General features: G+C 45.6%; 1 protein-coding gene across 3 annotated transcripts in view; it reads left to right on the top strand.

Moving 5' to 3' along the window:
- URE (urease) overlaps window positions 1–27514 on the top strand; it is a 186188-nt gene that overhangs the window by 72602 nt on the left and 86072 nt on the right. For all 3 annotated transcript variants that reach the window (XM_087668540.1, XM_087668541.1, XM_087668542.1), the window contains 2 exons: window positions 4861–4969; window positions 19510–19649. In XM_087668540.1, coding sequence (XP_087524666.1) covers window positions 4861–4969; window positions 19510–19649 — 249 coding nt within the window. The remainder of the gene's footprint in view (window positions 1–4860; window positions 4970–19509; window positions 19650–27514) is intronic.

Below are 27514 nucleotides of genomic sequence, written 5' to 3'. Positions count from 1 at the left end.
ATCCAAAGTACAAAAGAACCTTCCATCAGAAATGAAGACTAATGTTGAGTAAGTATCCAGTGCAGCCAGCTGTAATGCTAGACCATATGTGACTTGAAGTGGACAAAGGTGCTAAAGTCCCAAGTAGGAACAAAAGTATCTCTCCTCATGTGGTCAAAGTCACGCCGTAGTCCCATCTCCCATGGACTGTGTGGATAATCTCTGTCCAGATCCTAGGTGTGATAAGTCTTACTTAAGAAGATCCTGATAGCAAACAGGAATTTCCTGTCAATCCATCATTGCTTAGGGAAGGAAGGCTGAAAGGACCTACACAAGCACCTCCTCTATCAAAGGGGTGTTGGGTTTGACTCATGCCTACGCTCAGAGAGGAGTGTTGGTGATCCTTGGTAGGGAGTTGGGCACTTATCGTGTTTTACACCTTTCAGGTGTGAACACACATTAGCAACCCTAAGGTTTAAGGGTTGTACTTTGTACTTGCACGTTACACTCTTTTGATTATTGCATTGGGAGTTGTGTCTACACTCTCACTCTCTCATCACTATCAACTGTACTCTCAGCTGAGCTTTGATCTTTGTGCATCCTCTCTCCTCTCACATTTGGTATCAGAGATGAGGTGAGCTCCTCGGCTATTGTCCGCAGCACCACCAGCTGAGCCGCCACCTACATCTTCAGCAACTCTACCTGCCTCTGCCTTGTCTGCCACCTGCAGTGCCTCTCCTCCTTGTAGTGCCTCTGCTTGTGCCGCTACCACCAAGTAGGTCTGCCTCTAGCTCCTTGCACTCCAGGTCTGCGCCGCCGCTTGGGACCTCAGACAGTCAGTGCTGGCTGGCACCACCAGCCTCCAACTCCCTGTGGGTGCTCTAGCTAAGCCGCTTGCTTTATGCCAAGGGGGGACCACTGCAACTATATGCTTACAGTGATTTAGGTTGGGTTGGTGATTTTGATTCATGTCACTCTACGAGTGAAAATTTTATTTTTCTTGGCTCATTTTGCATCTCTTGGCTTAGCAAGAAACAATCCACTGTTGCCACATCGTCTTGTGAAGTTGAATACAAGGTAGCTTTCACTTCCACAATTGAATGTGTATGGTTGAGACGTTTGTTGGCTGATCTTGATGTATTTGTTACGGAGCCTACTCCTTTGTTTACTGACAGTCAAAGTGCCATTGCAGTGGCACGGAACCTAGTGTTTCATGCACACACAAAACACATAGATATCCACTATCACTTTGTCGGAGAGAGGCTACATGCAGGAGATATCAGCCTTGTCTACTATCCCACCACCAGTAATGTGGTAGACACCTTCACCAAAGCTCTTCCTTGTGACAAATTTGAAGCATTTCGCAATGCTTTAAATTTGATCTCCTTTGGTGGATGGTCTTTGTATAATTGTTCTTCACTCCAGGGGGTTTGTTGGGTTTGTGACTCATGCCTATGCTCACAGAGGAGTGTCGGTGATCCTCGGTAGGACATTGGAGCACTTTTTACTCTTCCTACGAGAGGTTTTTCCCCCCAGTTTTATTCTCTTTTATTTTTTGTGCCTATGTCACACAGTTTGGGCACTAATTGTGTTTCACATCTTTCAAGTGTGAACACACATTAGCAACCCTAAGGTTTAAGGGTTGCATTGGGAGTTGTGTTTCCTCACTCACACTCTCTTCACTGTCAACTGTACTCTCAATTGAGCTTCGATCTCTATGCATCCTTTCTCCTCTCACAAGGGGCTCCACCAAAGTAGTTTAGGAAACAGTTTCATAGAGTTAAGAGATGACAAGAAACAAATTACATAGAATAGGGTAAATAAGTAGAATTTTATGTGTAGAGAAAGCTGAAAAAGTGTCAGTAATGATGTTTCATTTTATGAACTAATCCAAATTACATGAACAAAGAAGAGATACATAGCAATACATAGCTTATTTGTTTCAAAATGCTCGAGGAGAGTCCCCTTTTAGTCCCCTTTGATAAAAGGCCAAGTTTTTAAGAAATATGTTTTGTAAGTAAGAAAAGCTTAGAAATGTTTTGTACCATTAGACCTAAATGAAATAGGTTTGCATGCAAATGTCTACTTATGCTCTCTATGACCACCCTTCTAATGTGTTGCCAAAATGTGTCTAGGGGTTCACTCATGGATTCCAACAGGGTTTTCTGGTGATTTTTGGCCACCATTTTGATCTACTAAGGGCCGTGTGCTATGGATTCATTTTCTCTTTTGAGTCTCTACACCCCTCCTTGTCTAGAGTATTTGGGCCTTGCAATAAAAAAATACTCCTATAAATCCTGCCCCTTAACTCTGCGCAATAGGAAGCTCTTGCATCATGTCTAGATTCCAATCTAGTATCCATCAATCCATGCTTTTCTTTAGAGACATACATCCTCTCAACCATCCATCTACAAGATGGATGCCTCTTTTTCCCCTTTGCAGTGTTGCAGATGAATGATGCTCTAGCTATTCTCTCCCTCTCTAGAAGGCCCTATGTCCTCAAAGCCTCCTCTTTGAACAAGCAACTGATCTTCTAGAGGTACTCACCAAAGTCTTCAGTTGTCTGGCTGAGTCTATGCAACTTGCTCTTTGAGATCATCGTAACATAGTAAAGGTGGTTGGTAGTTGTGACACTAGGAGGTCCTTTGATCCTCTCAAGGAGAATCAACTTATAGGAGAGTGATCCAAGAGAATAGGGTCAAAGCATAATGCCAACTAAACCACCTCTCTACCAATCCCACTCATCCACATACTACTTGTCAGTCCCGGATTAGACCGTAGCTCTTGCTACCTTGTCTCTTTTAAAAAATTGGAGAAAGCTAGTGGATTTTCCAAACTCCGTTGTCAATGAAGGTTCATGTGCCTTGATTGGGAGATGAACTCATTCCAGGTTTTGCACTTTGGTTCTCTAATATTATTAGTATGTGTGCCCCTCCTGTCCTCTAGAGCCTTGCACATCCACCATATTAAAGTCTCTACCCAGTATCCATAATCAAAATTGGGTCAAAGACTGAGTAAGGGTGATCCAAGACTGCCCACTATCTGCCCACTATCTAGCTGACCCTTCAGGGCATAAATGGCCAACAATCCAATCAGTGGATCATCAACTTTCACAAAAATCTAGATGACCTTCCTTGGAACTAGGATGCCTCAACATTGCATTGCTTGAGTCCATCTTGGTAATTATATGCATTTCTAATGTGAATCATGATCTTAGTCCGCAAGGTACAGGCATGATATTTTCCCAAGCTTTGAAGGTTGTGTTTTGGGTCATCATTATAGGCTCTTTGGAATTCGAATGGGCCTTTTTAGCTGGTTTCTCATTTTGAAAATTGAGGATAGATTGCATGATTAGACCATTTCAACAATGGAACAAACCATGATTTAAGATATCTGAACATGCCCATCCCCTTTGGCATCATATGGAATCTCTTGTTAAATGGCATCAAAGACTTTCTTAACTTTGGACCACAACACATTGCGACTAAAGGATATACTTTTTTTAATAGACAAATTTGTTTGTATTTTTCCTTTACGTGCTTCTCTCTCTTTGTTTTGGAAAGTTCTTCTAGCTCGTTGGATGTTTCCTAGTTAATTTGAAGCCATATCCTAATTTCTTTTTTTGGGTGTGATTATGAACATCTAGATAATATGGAAAACCCACAACTTGGATACATTACAGTGTATTGTTTCTCAAGCAATAAAACTTCAGAAGATCCCTACATCAATCTCTTTTTGTTAGCCTTGTCGCAAAACGATTCAATAGACCTCAATATGATCTTTCTCACGAGTGCCTTTGAGCATTTTTATGCTGCACTCACGGGTAGTTTCCAAGTACTTCGTACATTGTTCGTGAATACTTAATTTTCCACAAAAACAATGTCCCCATGTGAAGCATGCATGAGCTAGAGTGAAAAAATTTGAACTATTCTTGCTAAATATGTCAAACACATGTTGGTGGTCTTGGTAAGGGGCCTCCTAGCCATTGGAAACTCCCATTGGTACTTTCTTCTAGTCAAAGGCAACCCTTTCATCTTGAAGAGTTTCCTTATCCAATTATTCTCATGATGGGTGTGGCTCTTCTCCAATACCTCCTTAGTCACTTTGGATGTACGGTCTCAACATTTGCCTTGTCTATTCTACTCTTTTAGGGATCATGATGGCTTTTATGGTGAGTGAGTTGTCTAGGGGCCTTTGTACCATTGGAGGGGCTCCTTGATAAAGACATATAAGGGATTAAGCTTGTGTTGTGAGAAGGCTTCACCTACAAATCCTTTGAGAGAGGGTGCCTCATCAAAGGTAAGGCAACTCAATTCATCAGAGGCTAGGTTTAGTTTTGTCATTAATTTATCCAAGAATGTGTCACTTCTTGTTGAATGACAAGCGGAGGAACTAAGGACATCCTCACCATCAATTCAATACATGGGCTCAAACTATTTGAGGGAAAAATCTGAAGTGTAGGAGCATTTTTTCTTGCAATGAACATATGTTTTTTGGGGAAAGGTTGTGAAATTTGAATGTTATGAGAGGTGTATAATGTGAGGTTTTTCAGTTTTGGGCGAATTACCGGTGTCATTTCGACTAGAAAAATTGAGATTAATTGTTTGAAAAGTTGTGAACATGTTTCAACATGTAGAACACACATTTCACCATGTTTCAAAATGGAGATTAATGGTTCCAAAATTGACATTGCATATCATGAAGCATATTTCAACATGTGGAATGCATGATCAGGTCGCTTTATTTAACTTCCTTTTTTATTCGGTATGACAAATAGCATTTTCTTACAAAAGCATTTAGCATTCTTCTTGATTGCTAGTATCTCATTTCTCATGTTCGTTTCTCTTAAAACCCCGGGCTTTCCCTTGTCTCCACAAATAGGTAAACACTGAAGCAATTGCGGGAGAGGGATTGATTTTGACAGCTGGAGGCATTGATGCTCATGTTCATTGGATTTGCCCTCAACTAGCAAAGGAGGCAATAGCTAGTGGTACTTCTTCCCCTTTGGTTGGAAAATATGATTTTTGTTTACATATCACACTGTCAGTCCATTTAATTCAATTTCAAATATCTGATAAAACCATTGTCTTCTTTTCTTTCTTCAAGAAAAGGAAATGCCTGATGAAGACACATTAGCAAATACAATCACTAACATGGAATAATTTACGAAATAAGGTAAAACTAAAAATATACTAATAGACATCTACTCAATTGACCGGTCTTCAGGGAGGAATGCCCAGTATAATGGCAATGAGGAGGGACTTGGGCAGCCTACAATATCAAACATTGCCTATATTTGATTGCTTACGTTGTCATTGTATGCTGCTCCTCTGTAGCCTCATTGTCTCCATGTCCAAATGTATTAGACAATGATGTTGGAAATAAGCTTCAAATTTTTGGAAATGTCTTGTGGTCTTGTCTATTTTGAGTGAAGTCTAGAGTGTGTGCATTGTGTAGCAAATTAGTGATGAGGGAGGATATGCGTTGCTAAATATTCTCAAAACCACAAGCTAATCTCTATTTGTAACCTCAGCCATTGCTCCCGTAGTTGATAGTCCCTACTTTCATTCTGTGAATCAAAAACTTAAGAGATCTCCTTTGTATCTACTCCTATGTGCCATGAGCCACAAAAAGAATAAAATCTTCCCGGGGATAAAATTGTCCTCCAAAATTTCGAGAAGAATGGTTGCTAATGCCTTGTGTTTGTGAATACTAAGAAGATGTTGTGGGGAGGAGGATCATAGTGATGCCAACAATGTCTCAACACTGACTGCGAAGGGTATATCATCACTTGCTGACTTCTGAGGAGATTTGAGGCCAAGAAAGATTTCACTCTTTCTTATGTTATTAGCACATGAGTTTAGCATGTCATACATCGCCTGGCTACAGCAAAGGCCCTATCCCTTGTGTTAGATGCAGGAAGCTAGAGGAGGAACAAAGACACTACATTTGAGATTGCCTAGGGTTCAAGAGGTTTGGACGAGAGCCCTTAGGAAGTTGTTTCATCTTACTGTAGACTCTAAAATTGTTACATTGTGGATGGTTTCTTGGGTCATGGATAGAGACCCAGCTTGCAGATATGAGAATGTACAGGGGTTTCATGCTTGCCTTGTCTTGATGCAACTTGAGAGATAGATTGCCATGCCATATTTCTCAAAGACAATGTGAATCCAGGGGCATTGCCATAGATGGGAGCTCATAGTTAGCACTATTTCTTGGTATATATGAACCGCCAGAAGCAATCACATTCATGATTTTTTGGACATATCCACTGCAAAGACTTTCTCTAGGATTTGGACAAAGATTGTCTATACCATTTGTGGGAGATGGGAGAGGATACGGGGCAGTTTGATAACTATGAGGAGGAGAGGATTTTCTCAAGATCTAGGATTTTGACATAGTTTTCCATTGTCAGCTGCATATACTCTGGCAGTGTAGACCTCCCAACTGGTTATTCTGGCCTTGTAATTAACTTGCAGTATGTTGCACACTCTTTGTTATGAAGCTCCTTACATGGATGATTTGTACTTTATATTTTTCCTGGGGATTTATTAAGAGAAACTTTTCTCTTTTCATAAAAAGAAAAAAATTGTGTTGAAAGGGGTCTCTGTTAATGTAGTCTCTTACATTCCAATCAAGTCTTTGCAGGGATGTCCTCTAATATGCCCAATACCTTCAACCTTCCTACGCACAAGTGGCAAAATCCATATATATGTATTACTTCTAGTCACAACGAGCTATCACCCTAATCCTTTTTGAGTGCATCATGCTGATTTGTTTCCCAAGTCTACCTCCTCCCATATGAGCTGACCGGTCTCTGCCTGATCCAGAAAAGCAAATCCCTCCCTCGATGTGTGAGCCATCTCCAAAGAGAATTTTCCCCAAGAGAATTGGCATCTTTTCCCAAGAGTGTGTTAAGTTCGAGATTTTTGTGGCTCTTGAAGAGGAGAGGTTGCTCTACCATCCCCTCAAATGAGCTCATTTCTATTTGGAAAAGTGAAAAGTGATCTTTAAGGTCAAATTATGGCCATTGCAAAATTGACCACAAGACCTATTTCGAAGGCTCTAGCTTTGATCTGATGATAAGGGCCTCCTAGTTGTGCTCTAGTGTCCAAAGCAAAAGGGTAGTCTACGGTTCTTTGCTTGGAAGATTTTCAGGATTTGTCTATTTTTAAAATGTTATTTTGGGATCTATTAGAGTAGACCTTAACCCTAGCCGTCATATTTTTTTTTGCAAATAAATGTGGCTGATTATATTACTCAAAAAAACTTCTTACAATGGAGTGCTCATGCTCAACATACTAGCTGGAGCTGATGCAAAGTCACAAATACATCATGAATACAAGCCTCTCAAGGCGGTCTAGGGGGGATGGGGGCAAGAAGCCATGTAGGGGGGGTGTATCGCCATTTGGGGCTGCTTGCCTGCATCACAAAAAACAGGTCCTGGCCACCCCAGGTATGCATGAAATGACTACGGAGTTCCTGATGAGCCCTGGACTCGCCCTGCACCTGATCCCAACGGCCGCGGAGGGAGTGGATGATGGAGGTCCAGAGCTCTGCTAAAGTCGCCTGTGCTGACAGTTTCTCTCCGCCGAAAGTCTCCTGACACCGCGCCTTCTAGATAAGCCATCTGGTAAGACTCCCTAAGATCTCCCATACCTCGGAGCGGTTTGTGTGGGCTCCAGTACTTGACGGATGGGTAGTGCCTCCAAGCCAACCACTACGCATGACCTTGCCTCAATGATGAATATCGTGTTCTGCATCCTGGCCTCATACAGAAGGTGCCGGTCCTGGCTGATTGCATGTCAATAGAAAGCTCCCCATGAGATATATCCGAGACTGGGTGCTATACGACGAAGGATGCGGCATGCTCCTCTCCACATGAGCTGCGCCTCCTCACATGACCAACGGCAGTGCTTGGGGGTTTCTAGAGGCTGCTGTGTGCAGCGCTTACAATCTCCCTTCTTCTGCATCTGGGCAAGCCAACTTTCCACTGCCAAGCCTCCATGTGCCACCAGCCATAAGAAGTACGATACCCTCCTCGGCCTCTAGCTATCCCATAGGCGGTGCCAAACGGTCAATCGGAACGGCTCCATGATGCTGTACTCCGCCCAGTGCCTGCTATGTGACGGTGCCCAATCCATGTCCTCTTGCATGAGTACGTGTTTGCCAATCCTGGCAATGTATTCCAAGAACCTCGGTGGCTTCTTGGCGACTGCCGTGGCCGGCCATAGCCACTCTCTCGGATCCCACTCCTTGGGCTCCTTCTAGAAAACATAGGGGTCCTAGATCCAAAGGCGCCACTCCTTGGGCTCCTTCCAGAAAACATAGGGGTCCAGTCGCCATGTCTTCCCTTGAAGGCCCACCACCCGAATCCTCCTCCACGAAAGGGTAACTAATCCCTCATCTTGCTGCTCTCTGTCAAGGGCTAGACGCCCCCCCTCTTGAACAGTGAAGAAAGTCTCCTGCGGGGCGCCGTCCACTCTACCCGCCACCTGTAGGGGGATGCCTGCTGGTGAGAACCTAGCGGCCCATACCTCCCTGGGCTCTATCGGCACTCGTATCCGGGGAGCAAGCCACTCCAGAGGTATTGTTGCGTCTATCTCCCTTCGCCTCAACTCCACTCCTCTCTGGCAGCCTGATACTCACTGCAGCACCTTCTCGTCTGCCATCCTGTACACCTCCCGCCATGTCCTAATGGTATGAGCTGGGCCAGCCTCCCAACCAGCACACTGGATGTGGGGGCGCTCGGCAATCTGTGCCCCTTCCTGATCTTTGTCCTGGGGGTTCCAGATCACCGGCTGACGGTCTATCTCCTCCTGACAACCTGGGGGGCTCTAGATTAGGGCCTTATGCAGGCCTTGCCACAGCAGAGTAAGTTGCGTAGGAAAGGTGATCTGGGGGGGGGGGGTGATCTGGGCTGACGTGAAGATCCATCTCAAGGACGGCCTCCACTCTCACCGCCAAGCCTTGGTCTACAATCTTGAAGACCCTCTTGCAGTAGGACCTTCCAGGTCTGCCCTCGTGGTGTGAGGCCGCGTACAACTAGCTTGCCCAAGAGGGCTATACTCTGAAACTCTAGGTCTATGATCCCGAGCTCTCCCTCTGACCGATGCCATATGATGGTCGCCCATGCCACCTTGGCCTGGAAATCCCTGGAGCCGTTAGATCCGGATCAAAGGAAGTTCCGTACAAGGCGGCGAAGCTGCACTATGTAAGACGAGAAGAAACACCAACACGAGGCGATGTACCAGGCCGTCGCTAGGACCTGGTTAACCACCCGGGCTCGGCCGGCTAGTGAGAGATGGAGCCGTGCTCTAGTAGGTCAGCTTCCTCTGAATAGAATCGAGGACTGGAAGAAACTGCTGGGCGGGAGTAATGTCGAGTCCCATCTGGAATCCTAGGTACCGGATTGTATGCCCTCTGCTCACCCATCTAAATCCAAGGTGGATGCCCCACTCTGTGCTAAAGTCCGGGTCTGTGAGAAAACCAACCGACTTTCGCTAGTTGATTTTCGCTCCTGCCGCTGAACAGAACACCTCAAGGGCTAGCCTCACTCTCTCCAACATCAACTCATTGTCCTCTATGTAGAGTGTTGTATCGTCTGCGTCTAGCAACTTCGTCTTCTCTCTCACTAGAAGTTGGAGGCTGCGTAACCGCTCACACGGGACCTGAGGATGTGAGACACCGCCTCTGCAAAGAGTAGGAACATGCATGTGGCTAGGGGCAGCCCTGCCAGACCGATCTCTCCAGCCGAAACTCCTCCCCACACCTACCACCTATGAGAACCCTGCTGGTGGCCGATCTGTAAAGTGCAGAGACCTCGTGAATCGAAGCCTGTGGGAAACCCAACCTTGCCATGGTGTCCTCTAAGAAATCCCAGTCCACCCTATCATAAGATTTCTTGAAATCCAAGAGAAGTATGGCTAGTCTTTGCCCACTGTGCTGAGCCCACTCTATCGAAGGTAAATACATTGTCGAGGATGCTCCTATCCTGGACAAAGCGTATTTGTGTGTCATGGATGATGTCTGGCAGCACGAGGCGTAGTCACCTACGAATTATCTTTGCCAATGCCTTATAGGCCACTGACAATAAGGTGATCGGTCTCCATTGGGAAAGCTCCAATCAATCTCCCCCTTTGGGGAGAAGACTGATGAGGCCTGCCAAAAGGCTCCCTGGCATCTGTCCTGAAGTGAAAATCTCCTGGAAGGCCATCAGTAGGGGGAACTTCACCACTTTTCAGTATATAGTAAAGAAGGCTTTGGAGAGGCCATCCTCACACGGGCATTTTTGCCCATCTTGTGTATGGAAAGCCTCTTGTAGTTCTTTCTCTGTGAGGGGGAATAGGGGGAAGCGTCCCATCTCCTCTGTAACGAGGGACGAGATGTGATCCCAGACCTGCTCCCTACATCGCTATCCTCTATCTGAGGCTGTCTCCTACTAGAAAAGGCGGCCATAGTAGTCAGTGACGATCTCCATCACCTTGTCTGGGCTAGAGCGAGTCCTCCCATATTGATCTCGGAGGCTGGGTATCTGCTCTCCTGAGGTGCGAGGCTGGTGCACCTAGAAGAATTCCTTGCACATCATATCCCCCTCCCGCGCCCAGAAAGCTGCTAAGGTGCGGAAAGAGAACTTTGAGCGCCTGTCCTCTAGGCCAGCAATGGCTGCTCGCGCTCGCATCTCCTATGCGTGGAGGGTGGGATCCTCGGGTGCCTCATGTAGTAATCTCTGCGTGGCTGCAAGGTCCCGCCGGAGTGCTGTCTCCTCTTCCCAGCTCTACTGCCTGGCCTGTATGGCTGCCTCTTGGCAGATTCTGCTTGATTTAGCTAGGACCTCTGCAACCTCCTCTGCGATCCGATCCCTCCTGCCCCATTCCCTAGTCCAAAGCTACTCTATTTGTCTCGTCAGATCCTCCCTCGTATAGATCGAGTCAAGGATCCGACAGGATCGTGTGTCTAGGGCAGATGCTGGGGGGCCTAGTGTCAAGAGAACCGGGCAGTGATCGAACAACGTGGTGCCCGCCAATTGCCCTATCTGGTCTCTACGAGAGCCTCCCCATCTCCCACCTAAAATCTGTCCAACTGTTCCAGCAAGACTCCACCTATGCAGCAGGTTCTCGGTGGAGATCGCAGATGGACTCCCGGATCGTTGAAGGAGACTTCAACAACCTAGAGGCTTTGGAGGACGAGCATGGCGGAGGCAGAAACTAGTAGGGCATGGCTTGGGAGGAGTAGGAGGCATGCGAGGTCTTTCTATTGGCAGTAGGAGCACGGGATGCTTGGAGAGACCCTGCCTTCGACAGGAGGGAGAGATCGCTAGACTTCTCTTGGGGATAAAGGCGGCTAGGTGGAGTCTTGTTGGAGCGGTTGGATAGGTTTTATGTGGGAGAGTGGGGAGGCTCTCCTGGAGGCCAGATTGGGCAATTGGCGGGCACCATGTAGTCCGATCATTGCTTGGTTCTCCTGACACTAGATCCCCCGGCATGTGCCCTAGACACACGATCCTGTCGGATCCATGACTCGATCTATAAGAGGGAGGAGCTGACGAGACAGATAGAGGAGATTTGGACTAGGGAGTGGGGCAGGAGGGATCGGATCGCAGAGGAGGTTGCAAAGTTCCTAGCTGAGTCAAGCAGAATCTGCCAAGAGGCAGCCATATAGGCCAGGCAGTATAGCTCAGAAGAGGAGAGAGCACTCCGGCAGGACCTCCCAACCACGCAGAGATTATTACAAGAGGCATGAGGGGATCCCACCCTCCATGCACAGAAGGTGCGCGTATGAGTAGCCATTGCTGGCCTAGAGGATAGGCGCCTCGAGTTCTCATTCCGCACCTCAGGAGCTTTCTAGTCCCGAAAGGGGGACACCATGTGCAGGGAGTTTTTCGAAGTGCACCAGCCTCGCACCTCAAGAGAGTAGATACGGAGCCTTCGAGATTAGTATAAAAGGGCTTGTTCTAGCCTAGACGAGACGATGGAGATTGCCACCGAGTACTACAGACGCCTCTTCCAGCAGGGGACAGCCTCAGCTAGAGGATAAGGATATAGATAGCAAGTCTGGGATCGCATCCCGCCCCTCGTCACAAAGGAGATGGGACACTCCCTCCTAGCCCCCTTCACAGAGAAGGAACTAGAGGAGGCTTTCCATACACAAGACGGGCAGAAATTCCCGAGAGAGGATGGCCTCTCTAAGGCCTTCTTCACTACCTAGTGGGAAGTGGTGAAGGACCCCCTACTGATGGCCTTCCAGGAGATTTTCACTTCAAGACAGATGCTAGGGAGTCTCTCGGTAGGCCTTATCAGTCTTCTCCCCAAAGGGGGAGACAAGTTGGAGCTTTCCTAGTGGAGACTAATCACCTTATTGTTAGTAGCCTATAAGGCACTGGCATAGATGATTGGTTGGCGACTACGCCCTGTGCTTCCAGACACCATCCATGACACACAGGCTGGCTTTGGCCAGGATAGGAGCATCCTAGACAATGTATTCACCTTCTTTGAGGTGACAGAGTGGGCTTAGCGTAGTGCATAGATACTGGCGGTACTACTCTTTGATTTCGAGAAAGCTTATGACAGGGTGGACTGGGATTTCCGAGAGGGCACCATGGTGAGGTTGGGTTTACTTTAGGCTTGGATTCGTGGGGTTTCCGCACTTTACAGATCAGCCACTAGCAGGGTTCTCATAGGTGGTAGGCGAGGGGAGGAGTTTCGGCTGGAGAGATTGGTCCGACAGGGTTGCCCCTTGGCCCCGTACCTGTTCCTACTCTCTGTAGAGGCGATGTCTCACTTCCTCAGGTCACGTGTGAGCGGATTACGCGGTCTCCGACTTCTAGTGAGAGAGGAGACTAAGTTATTAGACTCAGAGTACGCAGATGATACAATAGTCTACATAGAGGACGATGAGTTGATGGTGGAGAGAGTGAGGCGGGCTCTTGAGGTGTTTTGTTCTGCAGTAGGAGTGAAAATCAACTGGCGAAAGTCCCTTGGTTTTCTCACAGACCCGGACTTTAGCACGTAGTGCGGTGTCCACTTGGGATTTAGATGGGTGAGCAGAGGGCAGATTGTCCGGTACAGAGGATGCTGACCTACTTGAGCACGGCTCACCTCTCACTAGCCGATCGAGCCCTGGTGGTTAACCAGGTCCTCCTAGCAACAGCATGGTACATTGCCTCATGTTGGTGCTTCTCCTCATCTTGCGTAGTGCAGCTTCGCTGCCTAGTGTGGAACTTCCTTTGGTTAGGATCAGACGGCTCTAGGGATTCCAAGGCCAAGGTGGCGTGGGTGACCATCATACGGCATGGGTCAGAGGGAGGGCTTGGGATCATAGACTCAGAGTATTAGAAGTGGGGTCATACTCCAAGGTTTTGATAGCACATCTTTGTTCGGCATTGTCAAGAAAAAAGATGCCCATTAAAGTTGGAGAGTGTACAATTTCCTCAAGAAAAAAGAGGCATTGTCAGCAAGCTGCTTCATCTCTTCGATTTCTTGGTCGATGGTATAGGCAATACGCTTGCCATATGACGTGATGAGGTGTCATTTCTATGCTTGCTCGTGGAAAATCTCCATGGCGATTAACTCCTCATCTGCTTCGGTAGTCTTAATGAATACAAATTCAAAATCTTCCCATGAGCAAGGTAGTGTACGCACCTCTGTTGCTAAAGGCTCTTCCAAAAGGTTTATGGCCCTCTTGGGCAAGCTAGTTGTTCGTGGCCTCACATTGGGAGGGCAGACTTGGAAGGTGCTATTGCAGGAGGGTCTTCAAGATTGTGGACCGAGGCTTGGCGGTGAGTGGAGGCCATCCTTGAGATGGATCTTCATGTTAGCCAAGATCACCCCCCTCAGATCACCTTATCTGCTCAGTAGCTTGCTCCACGTGTGGTAGGGCCTCTGTAAGGCCCTAATCGAGAGCCCCGCAGGCTGCCAAGAGGAGATGGACCGTTAGCCCGTGATTTGGAACCCCCAGGTCAGGGATCTGGAAGGGGCACAGATCGGCGAGTGCCCCCACATCCAATGGGCAAGTTGAAAGGCTGGCCCGGCTCGTACCATCAGGACATGGCGGGTGGTGTACAGGATGGTGCACGAGGTGTTGCAGTGAGTATCAGGCTCCTAGAGAGAAGTGGAGCTGAGAAGAATGGAGATAGACGCAACAATATGTCAGGAGTGGCTTGCTCCCCCGATACGAGAGCCAATAGAGCCTGGTTGGGGAGGTATGGGCCGCTAGGTTTTCACCAATAAGCATCCCCCTATAGGTGGTAGGTAAAGTGGGCGGCGCTCCAGCTGGGACCTTCTTCACCGTACAGAAGGGGGGCATTTGGCTTTTGACAGAGGGTAGCAGGATGAGGGGATAACTGTTCTTTCATGGAAGAGGATCCCTGTGATTGGCCTTCAGGGGAAGACAGGGCAGTTGGACCCTTTTGTCTTTTTGCAGGAGCTCAGGGAGTGACGCCTTTGGATCTGGGAGGGCATGCCACTTGATGAGCTGGAGTGGGATCCGGGAGAGTGGCTATGGCCGGCCACTGTGGTCACCAAGAAGCCACTGAGGTTCCTGGAGTACATTGCCAGGATTGACAGACACGTACTGATGCAGGAGGATATGGATTGGGCACCGTCATGTAGCAAGCACTGGGTGGAGCACAGCATCATGGAACCTTTCTGACGGACCTTTTGGCACCGCCCATGGGATAGTTGGAAGCCGAGGAGGGTATCGTATTTTTTATGGTTGGTGGCACATGGAGGCTTGTTGGCGGTGGGAAGCTAGCTTGCTTGGATGCAGAAGGAGGGAGGTTGTAAGCGTTGCACATAGCAGCCTCTGGAAACCCCAAAGCACTGCCTTTGGTCGTGTGAGGCGGCACACTTGGTGTGGAGAGGAGCATGTCGCATCCTTCGCCGTATAGCACCACAGCCTTGGATGTATCTCATGGGGAGCTTTTTGTTGGCAGGCGGTCACCCAGGGCCGTCACCTTCTATATGATGTTGGGATGCAGGACAAGATATTCATTATCGAGGCAGGATCGTGCGCAGTGGTCGGTTTAGAGGCTCTACCCATCTGCTAGGACTGGACCCTACATCGGACCGCTCTAAGGCATGGGAGATCATAGGGAGTCTTACTGGTTGGCATATTTGGAAGGCGCGGCGTCACGAGGGTTTCAACGGAGAGAGACTGTCAGTAAAGGCGACCTTAGCAAAGCTTTGGACCTCCATCATCCACTCCCACCGTGGCCGATGGTATCAGGTGCAAGGTGAGTCCAGGGCTCGTCAGGAGCTCCGATGTCATTTCATGCGCACTTGGGGTTTCCAGGACCGTTTTTCGTGATGCGGGCAGGTAACCCCAGATGGCATGGATTCTTGCCCCCATTCCCCCCAGACCACCCTGAGAGGCTTGTATACATGATGTATTTGTGACTTTCATCAGCTCCAGCTAGTCTGTTGAGCATGAGCACTCTGTTGTAATTAGTTTTTTTTTTAGTAATATAACTAGCCACATTTTACTTGAAAAATATATAAATGAATAAATATATTTCTCCCCTCCATCGGTACGTACTATAATCAACTTGCATCCATTGCCGTTTTCAGCCAAGGCGAAGAATGTTTTGAGGCATGCAAACACTTCAAATTTGTGCTTTAAAGTATATGCCCAACATTGATGAGTCATGTGATCAATGAAGGTAACAACGTACAAGCATCCTTTGATGGATTTAACACACATGGGCCCACAAATATCACTATGTAGAAGCTGTAATTTCTGATCAACACGCATAGAACCACCCTTGGAAAATGAAGCACGATGTATGTTGCCAAGTAGACAACTTTCACATACATTGTGAGTAGGTGCTATCAATGGAGGAAGATCGAGCACCATACTTTTGCTTTGTAGGCGAAGCAAACTACCATAATTAAGATAACCAAAACATGCATGCCATAACTTAGTGTCATCCACAATGGTGGCATCAATATGTAATGCATTCTCTGATGCTCTCTTCTCATTTAAAACAAGCTGATAGAGTCCATTGTACAAAGTACCAGTGACAATGAGGGCACCTCCATCACTACAACATAGACACTGCATGGAGTCATGTGGAATTTAACCACAAAACCAGTACATGCAATGGCTGAAATTGAAAGAAAATTTTTCTTTATGCGTACAAGACCTTTTCAAGTATGATAGTTTTCCCATCCATTGCAATAATGGCGATCTGACCAATGCCTTGAATTGCATACAAAGCATTGTTTGCAATACAACGGATCTCCCCTTTCGTATAGTTGTATATGATACAAACAAGTCACGAAAAGGCGTGATGTGCTCAGAAGCTCCAGTGTCAAAATACCATGTGCTGCAATTTTTAGTAATGAAAGACCATGCGCATGTGAAGAAGGATCGTATGAACAATGCACAACAAAGGCATAAGACTAACGAATGTCCAAGCTTGCTAAATGTGCCATTGCATGCTTTGTATTTGGTGAATTTTCAGCAACACTCATGTGTGATTGTTTCTTCTTTTCACATGCCATCCTCTTTCTGCATTCTTCGTTAGCATGCCCCTTTTTCCTACAAATGTTGCACCTCTTTTTCTTAGCACCATCGTCCTTGAAAATTGAGGAGTCCATAGAAGAAGGTTCTTTCCTTTTTCCTTTGAGTTAGTGGGCTGCGATGGCTTCCCTTTGATTCAATGGTTGGTTGCAAGTGCTTGATTATCCATACTTATATTAGAGTGATTCAGCCTTGATTGTTGTTCTTGCAACAATAGTGATACCAACTCATCAAATCTGTATGCATTAGCATCTCCTTTTGCAAGTAAATGAAGAGTAGTTGAGCTCCAATAAGTATCAGGTAGACCAGCAAAGACCATGGATACAAGAGATGCATTGGAAATGATTTCATCAATATTAACAAGCTACTCCGTAATGTCCTTGACACATGTAATATATGCATCCACAGAATCACACTCTACCATGTGCTCCATCTCAAGTTGCTTATGCAAATAGGCTACATGAGCCTTATTGTGCACTTGATACAGCAAAGCAAGCTTATCCCAAGCATCCTTGGCTGTTGTCGTGATCGAATATGTGTGGGATAGCTTGTCTCTTTTACAAAAATGCAATCAAAGCATGAGTTTGTGCATCACACCCATCCCATTTCAACTGCTCTGTTGTGGGAGGTGCAGGAGGAGTTGGAGCGGAAGATGCACCAGCGATTGTGATGAGCTAGAAGAACCTGTGACATTCTATGTAGCCAGGCCTGTAGGCCTAACTTTTGAACCACATATATATCCCCAAAGCTCCTTGGAAACAAGTACATCATGTATCACCACATTGGATAATTAGTGCCATCTAATTTGTTTGAGTCCCCAAACATGTGGAGCAAATAATTTTGCCTTGCTATTGCTTGCTTTTTTTTTTTGGTAACCAACTACTGTTCAAAGTATAGATACAAGTGCAGCTTCGAAAGAAAGTAAAGAAAAGACCAAAACCTCGCAATCGTTCAAAAAATTGGTGTGGATGAAGAATTTGCAAATGAGAGGGCTCTGATATGTGCGAATGTCATGGTAGGTGTAATTGGCCTCAATGTCAGTGAATTTGGAGAAGTTTTGCAAAATCCCCAAATTCAAAGCTCAAATGCGAAAAGTCCCAAATTTTGGTACAAGACCATAAGTATGGTGTGAGAAATCCCCAAAATTTTAGTGAGATTTTGGGTATTTAGGCAAAAGCTTCAAATTTTCTTAAGAAATCAAGCAGAAATTGATGTCGGATTCAAAATCCCCAACATTTCGTGCTTGTGAAGATGTTGCACACGAATAGGGGTTTAATGTTGATTAAGGATGAGTTAGTATGATGATATATTAAATTTTTTTAATGGCGAGATTGAGAAATGCAAACCGTCGCATCAACGTGAAGTGTTGGGCCAGTGGGCGGCAGCGTGATGTGGCAAAGGTTGACAGAGATATGTGTGATGTCGCGGGATTAATGGCACCTATCAGCAGGTCAGACGGTGCTGTCTTGGTGGAGACGGGTAGTGTGGTAGGTGTTGGTCGAGGTAGAGGTGACGGTGATAGGCTAGGCAAGATGGGAAGTGCACTAGGTGTTGGTGGGGGCAAAGTGGTAGGTGTTGGTCATGGCAGAGGTGACCTTGATAGGCTAGGCAAGAGCACAAATGGTAGGTCAGGCAAGAGCACAAATGGTTTGGGCAAACAGTCATTGATAGACGATTATCGAAGCAATGGGCGAGACTTTGAGGCTAACGATGCAATATAGAGAATGCAACATGCAGACTGGTGATGATGATGAGCAAGGCAGACATCGATAATGGTGAGCAGGCTGGCACAACTTATGCAGGCTACTGGCGTGCACGACGAGATAGTTGGCAAGCAGAAGAGCAGCCAGGCACACAGGGCTCAATGGTGGCTCAAGTGGTGATGGTGGCGGCTGAAAGATATGCTCTAATACCACCACTAGGTTTGGATTCAGCAACACACACACGCACACACACACACACACACACTCTCTCTCTCTCTCATAGTGAACAAGTAAACATGAGAGAGAAGAAAGTGCTAGAAGGTCACATCCACTTTGTGAGAATGAATGAAAGTGCAATCCCTAAGGTACTAAGTACCACACCCATTCCACTAACGGGTGTTCACAGGAGTTTAAAAACCTTCTCCAACTAGAAGGTAAAAAGTGCCCGTGGGATAAGGGAGTGTTCACACCAGAACTTAGGAGGAACACAATAAGTGTAACAATGACAGTCGTGTTGATTGCATAGGCGGGCCACAAGTGATTCGTGTAAATACTCATCTTCAATGCTAAAGAAATATGGTATGGGGCACTCACCTTGAGGGCCAATCTAGTGTCATCTCCTTTGCAAGAGCAAGCTAGCTCTTAAGCTCTCTGTGTCATTTAAACTTTATTTACTTTGCTGAATTAAATAGTTTGGTGCTATATGTTTCTATTCATTCTCCTATAAATGGGATCGATAGGCCTACTTCAAATACCTCAGGATGTAAACATATGTCTATGAGAGTCATGCCATTGCATGTTCAGAACCAAGAGCCACTGCTATCATCATCATAATATTGACTATAGGATGGCTGATCATCATAGAAGTACTGATCAACATGCTGCCCATGTTCACTAGCATAATGCTACTGCCTTGCCCCGTTGTCTAAGGCCCAGAGAAAGGGCAAAACATGCAACCATGCTTCTGCCCCTAAACATGCAGCCAAGATGATTTTGAAAGGGAATTCCCTTTGAAACAAGGCAAGGGTGTAATTCAAAGGGAAGGAGCATGACATGTCCATCTTTTCTCATTGATAGTCCTTTTTTCGTCCAAGAAAAATAAATTCTAGTAATAGCACCTCACCATTCAGGTTTCAGCTATATGAGTTGCAAAACTACGAATTTACATCCCTAGAACATGCCCTAAATATTGTTTTGGTTGTTTAAAGTTTAACAGTTTGAAAGCTATGTTAATCCTAGGGAACACTGGCATTATGAAATGTGATCTATTCGTGTAACTGACTATTTGTTATTGAGCCATGCACAGGTTTAACTACATTAGTTGGTGGAGGTACTGGACCAGCACATGGCACTTGTGCTACCACATGCACACCAGCCCCAGCACACATGGAATTAATGCTGCAAGCAACAGATGAAATGCCTTTAAACATTGGTTTTACAGGGAAGGTAATACTTCAATTAATACTTCAATTCCAATTCAGCAGTTGACATGCTTATAATTTTTTCATTTGCCAATACCTGGCTTACATTTTCAAACTCTCTGCAGTCATTGCTACACGACTTACTTTTGTAAACCATCTGTGCTTATTATTGAACCTCATAAATCCGGTAGAGATTTGTATTGAGGATGATATAGGTATAAAATCAGAAAGTCTAAAAGATTTTGAATACATTTGAAACCAGGTTTTAGAAAATCTGCATGTAACAGACGGGAATCAAATATTAGAAGTCTTCCTAGGATCTATGTACAAGCCTCACCTTGCAATGTATGATGTTATCCTAGACTCTCACAAACGTTGATGAACTGGGCTATAATGATGGGTCTCCTGGTTTCTCTTCTCATAATGGATGCAGTAAGGTTTGAACTGGAATAACAGCACTTATAAATCTAATCCTTGTGCTCTACTAAGAAAAGTGGAAAGGAGTGGTTGATATAGTTAAGAATACATATCATGATTTACAAGCCAACATAAAATTAAGGTGGATGGGACCCATCCTAAAATATAACTGTGGTTTGATGATAAGACCAAACTTTGTGAGCTAATCCTGATCATCATTTGATGTTTCTGTAAGAATATGTTACCTTTTTTATAGTTCCACGCTGTTATCCTTATCTCTAGAGTATTTGTCTTGTAGGCTGCGAGTCCCTAATCGGACCTGGTGGGTTGGCGAGACCAAGATGTAGTATTAGCAACATAGTAACATGGGATGGCCATTTTCTAGCTTCCCGTCGTAGTTCTATCCCATCCTTGCACCATCCCAATCCCATCCCCATGTTAGAGCCCCCTTCTCATGGTGACAGAGATGGCAATTGTTGTTCCTATTTCCGTCTTGTCCATGTTCCCAAAACCCATCCCATATTACTAGGACATGCAAGTTGTTGACAAAGAAGGTAGGGGAGAAGGTTATAAGCAAGGTAGAAGCAGAAGGGGACACATGTTGCTATGATCAAGGCAGGACCTCCGCAAAGCCCTTGATACTGTGCCACGTGCAAGACTTATGCAAAGGTTGCGAGCCATTGGGGTCCGAGAGGATAGACAATGGTGTATTTATGCATTGTATGAAACTATGACATGGAGAGTATGAGTGCCTGGAGTCACAATAGACTCAGTCTCTAGCACAGTGCGCATGAAGTAAGGCTGTCCCCACTTTCCTTTGCTTTTTTTGATTACATGCAGAGATGGGTGGTATGGGAGCCAGCTTGGCTGGGATACTGATACCAATTTTGTTATATGTTGATGATATGGTTGCTGAGCTAAAATATGCATTACTTGCTGATTAGCCTCTTAAACAGCCCCAAAACACACTAAAAAATGCTCTTTTAGAGTAAAAACCCTAAAACGGGGAGCGGTTTGAGAGAGTTTAGTGGAAACCCTAAAACGGGGAATGGTTCGAGAGAGTTCAGTGGAAACCCTAATTTGGGAGGCTCCAATCCACATCTATAAATAGATAGGTTGCCCACCATTCAGCTATCCTCCTTGTTTACAGGTTACACCAACCCGCACACCCTCTACTGCTGTTGGCGCCAGTTTCCAGCGTGCAGCCCGCCTCCATCTGCTTTCCAGCCATCATCGACTGCAGCCACATTATCCCCAGCTTGCGTTTACAACATTGCAGGCCCTGACACTCTCTGACACACCTTCTCCAGCTGTCGTCTTGCTGTTTACAGCACCTGTGCACAGTTTCCAGCTTCTGATCGGTGGTACACTACTGTGTTTACCAGTTTCCAGCCTCCAGACTATTGCGTTTTGGTGACCAGCTTGCTGCCATTCACTATTCAGCACTCCTACACTCTGATTGGTGGTCACCGACTTGGGATCCGTCTCCGGTGGACGTCACACTCTGACATTGCTCTGCCCTTGAGTACACTGTACACTGTAAATTCAGCCCATTCACTTCAAAGTTGTGCTCTCTCTGTCCCTTCTTATGTTTGTGTTTGAGTTTCTGTGTTTGAGTTTTGAGTTTTGCATTTAGGGTTTGAGTTCTGCCCTCTGTGTCTGTGTCTATCTCTTTGTGTTTTTGTCGTGGTTGTACACTATGTGTGTCCTCAGTGCAAACCCTAGCAGTTTTCTTCACATGGTATTAGAGACAGTGCTCTTGTAAAGAGTATCGTGCGGATATTGTGGAGAGCTACTCTTTGTGTGAGGCACATAATACGACTCGTAACCGAATCACAATGTCCTAGATACCTTCTTCTCCAGTTCCTATGATGTCTTATCAGGCTTCTCCATCATTAGAGGCCTTAAGACAGCATTATGGACTCGGTGAGGAGGACGACACTCCACTTTCACCTTCACCTTCTTGTACTCCTATTCCAGATTTCACTAACGGGACAGAGGAGAACTTTGAGGAGTACTATCGCAACAAGTACGGTGATGTTTACACCCCTCCTACCAGTTTTGCTACCACATTCGGACCGGTTGGTGAGGCTGGCCACCTCTCTGATCATGGAGGACATACAGTATTCGAAACGTTTGGCGATCCATCTTCATCATCTCAGCTAGGTCCAATGTCAGGTTTGTACAATTCTTTTGTGTTGCATGAATCAAAACCCTCGTCTGTTTCTTCTTTTGAGGTACAAGATCCGGATGGCTTTGCGTATCTGAACTTCAATAGAGGGGGCTCACGAAGCAGACGGAATTCAGGTATATCTACAGCTTTTGTTTTATTTGAGCATATCACACACACTTTCACTTCCCTCCCATCCGACCCTCTTCTATATCACACCTTGATCACCTCTCATCATCTTTCCAAAACCTTGGATTACACTCCACATCTGCATCACACACCCTAGGATTGGATCTTCCATCTCCGCTCCTAGTACCTTTTCCTTCTCCAGCCCATTCTCTATCTCTTTGCACCATGGTACTTCGTTAGGGGAAATGCCACCCTTTAACATAGTGCCTCTCACCTTTCAGCAAAGGAGCGCACCCATAACTCCTAGGATGACTGTGATGGGCGTCCCCTTCAATATCCCTAGCTTCACATCTCACATGACTACTCAAACGCAGGGGTTTCCATCCTTAACTTATGGTGCGTCTTCACACTCTCCTTGGGTTACACCTATGCAGGGATTCCCATCTTCTGCTCCCCGTATTCCCATCCCATCTCCTTGGGTTCCTCATGTGGCTACCATGCCTATGCCTAGTCAGCCCATCCCTACCTATGGATCCACCTTGCATACTACCCACATGCCTGGTAGGCACTTTGGGGCCCATTCTGAAGTATACTCTACTCCCCCATCCTATCCCCACTATACTTTTTCACACTATCCATCTCAACCACTCCTGTTGCAAAGGCAAGAATGCCTTCATGGATAAGACATGTTTTAACGGGCCAAATTTCACCACTTGGTCTAATTTGATGCAACAAGTGCTTGAGTCTAGAGTCTTTGGGACCTCATCATTGGTCTAGAGGCTATGCTGGGCTCACCTTGACTATATCCGTCAATGGAGAGCCTGCAATGCCAGAGCCAATGTTGAGCTGATGCAGGGGTTGCTTTCTGAGTTTCACTCTTAGTTGCAGCACTTCCCGCTCACATCAGAGCGTTGGAGTCACCTTCTCGATTGCTATGTGGCTCGTGATCGTACTCGGCGCATCAATCTCAACTTTGAGCTTCAAGAGTTCTCTATTAAGGAAGGTAATGATCTGAAAGTCAAGCTGGCTGAATATAGGCAATTACTTGCTGAGTTTGCCACTACTGGCTCTCCAAAGTCAAATGACGATCAGGTTACATTCTTCTTGAATAAGTTACCTGGAAAATACTTCAATTTCATTCAATACATCATCTCCCAACCTCGATTGCCAACCTTCTAGGAGTTTGAGTGCCAGTTTTTGCGCTATGCAAGGCTGCATGATCAAGTCCACAAGAAGTCCTCATCATAGCCTTATTCAAAGGAGAGGGGGTTGGTTGCCTCTTCTTCGGGAGGGAAAAGCACCAGTGGCAAAAACTCGCAAGAGGCGAAGGCAAGCCAATATAAGGGTGACTTCTCTTCCTCTGATGGAACCAAAGAATTTAGACCTATCTTTTTTTCTTTTTTTTGCAAATAAAGAGTGGCTAATTATATTACTGTGAGATGGAAGGATCAAGGTACAGCTGGGATTCAGTAGACAGTGTGAGAGTGAGAGATAGAGTTGAAGCACGACACCCAAGAGAATAGACTGAATGAGTGCTACCAGAAAGTACAAAGTACAACCCTTAAACCTTAGGGTTGTAGGGGGTGTTCACACCCGACACACACTAAGTGCCCAAATGTGTGTAACATAAGCACATAAGTACATACGACAATAAGACCATAAGTCTGGGGGAAAAAACCTCTCCTACTGAGAGTAAAAAGTGCCCCAGTGTCCTACTGATCACCGACACTCCCATATGAGTGTAGGCGCAAGTGAGGCGTGCGTGAGTCAAATACCCAACAAACCCCCCTGGAGTGAAGAGTGATCAAGAGTACAAGGATCATCCGCCACCAAAGGATATCAAATTTAAAGCATCGCGAAATGCTTCAAATTTGTCACGAGGAAGAGCTTTGGTGAAGATGTCTGCCACATTACTGGTGGTAGGACAATAGACAAGGCTGATATCACCTGCATGTAGCCTCTCTCTGACAAAGTGATAATGGATCTCAATGTGTTTCGTGCGAGCATGAAACAGTGGGTTCCGTGCCAGTGCAATGGCACTCTGACTGTCAGTGAACAAAGGAGTAGGCTCCGTAACAGATACATCCAAATCAGCTAGCAAGCGTCTAAGCCATACGCATTCAACTGTGGTAGTGAAAGCTGCCTTGTATTCAGCTTCACATGACGATGTGGCAACAGTGGATTGTTTCTTGCTAAGCCAAGAAATGCAAGAAGAGCCAAGAAAAAAACAATTACCACTAGTGGAGTGATGTGTATCATAATCACCAGCCCAATTAGAATCACTGTAAGCATGTAACTGCAGTGGTCCCCCCTTGGCATAAAGCAACCCAAGAGAACGAGTACCCTGCAAGTAGCGAAAAACACGCTTGACAGCTTGCCAATGTGACATACGTGGCTGATGCATATACCCGCTCAAAGCTGAAACTGCAAACTGTATGTCCGGCCTAGTTTTGTAGAGAAAGATAAGACATCCAACTGCAGGAGCATATGTATGTATATCAAACAAATCATTGTCATCATGTAATGACAGTTTCAGTCCTGGTTCCATGGGAGTACAAACTGGCTTGCAATCCTGTAAGCCAAACTTCTCAAGAAGCTGCCCAATATACCTTGACTGTGATAGCCCAATACCTCGAGCATTATGTATGAATTGGATGCCGAAGTAGTAATGCAAAATTCCCAAGTCAGACATGTCAAAAGTTTACTGCAAATTTTGTTTGAATCCTGAAATCTGATGAGCATGTGTTCCAGTGAGCAAAAGGTCATCAACATAAAGACATATAATCAGCATAGATCCCCCTTCTTTACATATGTAAAGGGTAGACTCAGATGAGCTGTTTAGAAACCCCTGACCAAGCAAGAAAGCATCTATATTTGCATACCAAGCTCAAGGAGCTTGTTTCAAACCATATAGTGCCTTTTTGAGCTTGCATACCAGATGTTCTGAGCCTTCAACTGCAAAACCAATGGGCTGCTGTACATAAACTTCCTCCTGAAGTTCCCCATGTAAAAATGTAGTCTTGATATCTAGCTGATGCACTGTCCAACCATAATGTGCAGCCATAGCAATCATAGACCTGATGGTCGTCATACGGGAAGTAGGAGCAAATGTCTCCTCATAATCAATGCCCTTTTTCTATGCGTAGCCTTTAGCTACAAGCCGTGCCTTGTATTTATCAATGGATCCATCTGCTTTTCTTTTTAGTTTGTAGACCCATTTCGTTCCAATGGCTTTCTTCCCAAATGGCAAGGACACCAAATCCCAAGTTTGATTCTTAGTAATAGAATCTAATTCAGCTTGCATAGCTGCCATCCAATGCACACTGTGTTGTGCATCCTCATAACATTCAGGCTCTCATTATCAAAAGTACTTGCTGCCATAATAAACTCCATGGTATGTGCTGAATCATGCAAACGAGTTTGCCTTCTTGTACGACCAGCCATGGATGCACCAAAGGACTATCTTGCATAGTCTGCAAATACCATCTAGGTAGCTGTCTAGCATCCTGACTGTGTGCAAGCTCTTGCTGAATTTCAGTTTCAGCATGATGCTGAATATTCCGATCAGCCAATGGCTGAATTTCTGCACTTTCCAATAGGAGCAGTTGGCTGAACATTAGGTTCATTTTCTGAAGCTCCAGCTGAATCACCAAAAGTAATGGGCAGCAGCCCTTCAAAAACATCACGGGCAGCCTGATATGTGTCCAAACCAGCCAAGGATAATTTTGATTTTTCATCAAAAACAACATCCCTGCTGACAAAAACCTTCTTTGTAACGGGATCATAGAGTCTGTAGCCTTTGCTCTCATTGCTATATCCCATAAAAATGCACTTAACAGCCTTGTTGTCCAATTTTTTTCTAAGTACCTGTGGAATATGGGCATAGGCAAGACACCCAAAGGTACGAAAGTGACCAACAGAAGGTTTACGGCTGTTCCAAGCCTCAAAAGGTGTGATGGTCTTCAAGGCTTTGGTAGGGCATCTGTTCAAAATATGGCAAGCACACATGACTGCTTCCATCCAAAAACTATGAGGCAAGCTCTTTGCCTTCAGCATACATCTGGCCATCTCCATGAGTGACCGATTCTTCCTCTCTGCTACCCCATTCTGCTGTGGAGTATAGGCTGTAGTATACTGATGGACAATGCCCTTCTGCTGCAAAAAAGAATTCAGCATAGAGGACATGTATTCCCCCCCTCGGTCCGAACGGAGAGTCTTAATCTTGCATCCAGATTGATTTTCAACAAGTGCACTGAAAGCCAAAAATGCATCATACACTTCTGACTTCTTTTTCAAACAGTAGACCCAGCAAAAACGTGTAAAGTCATCAATGAATGTCACAAAATAATAACAACCACCCAATGACATGGTTTGCATAGGCCCACAAACATCTGAATGCACCAACTGCAACCTGGTTGTTGCTCTGAAAGCAACATCACGAGGAAATGAGAACCGATGCATTTTCCCCAAAATGCATCCCTCGCATAAGTGCTCAGGAGGTTTCTCCAAGAGAGATAAGCCATCCAGCATCTGAGTATGCTGCAAAAGCATCAAGCTGCCAAAGTTTACATGCCCCAAACGAGCATGCCATAACTCCGCCTGTATCATAGCAGGAGTAAGAGTGGATGTCAAGTATGCCGACTGATCTACTGAAATAGCATCCAACTCATATAAACCATGACACAAAGATCCTGTCAAGACCAAAGTCATGCGTTTTTTATCTCTAACCATGCAACGGTCATCATCAAAGGTGACCTGCAAACCACAACGTGCCAAAGAAGAAATAGAAAGGAAATTCTTCTTGATTCCAAGCACAAACAAAGCATCTTGTAGGCGGAGAATAGAGCCATCAATGGCTGTGAGCTGAATCTCCCCAATACCACGAACAGGGTATGATGCATTATTGGCACACTGTACCGATTTCCCAACGGGAGGTGCACTAACTGAAGCAAACAAATCTCTGCGAGATGTAATATGGCTAGAAGCACCACTGTCAAAGAACCAAGTGTCAGCATCCTCTGTAGAGCTAAGTGCTCTATCGGCCCAAGAGATGTCATAATTGCAAGTGTAAAAACAATAGTCCCTGTCCACAACAAAGGACGCGGACTCACTAGCAGTGGAAGGAGTAGTAGAAACAGACATTCCCGACTCCTTCTTCTTCTCTTTGGCAATGC

The sequence above is a fragment of the Lygodium microphyllum genome, chromosome 26, assembly GCF_053477565.2.
Source record: "Lygodium microphyllum isolate KBCC chromosome 26, Lygodium_microphyllum_v1.1.10, whole genome shotgun sequence".
NCBI classification, from domain to species: domain Eukaryota; kingdom Viridiplantae; phylum Streptophyta; class Polypodiopsida; order Schizaeales; family Lygodiaceae; genus Lygodium; species Lygodium microphyllum.
This window is presented reverse-complemented; position numbering and strand designations above follow the sequence as displayed.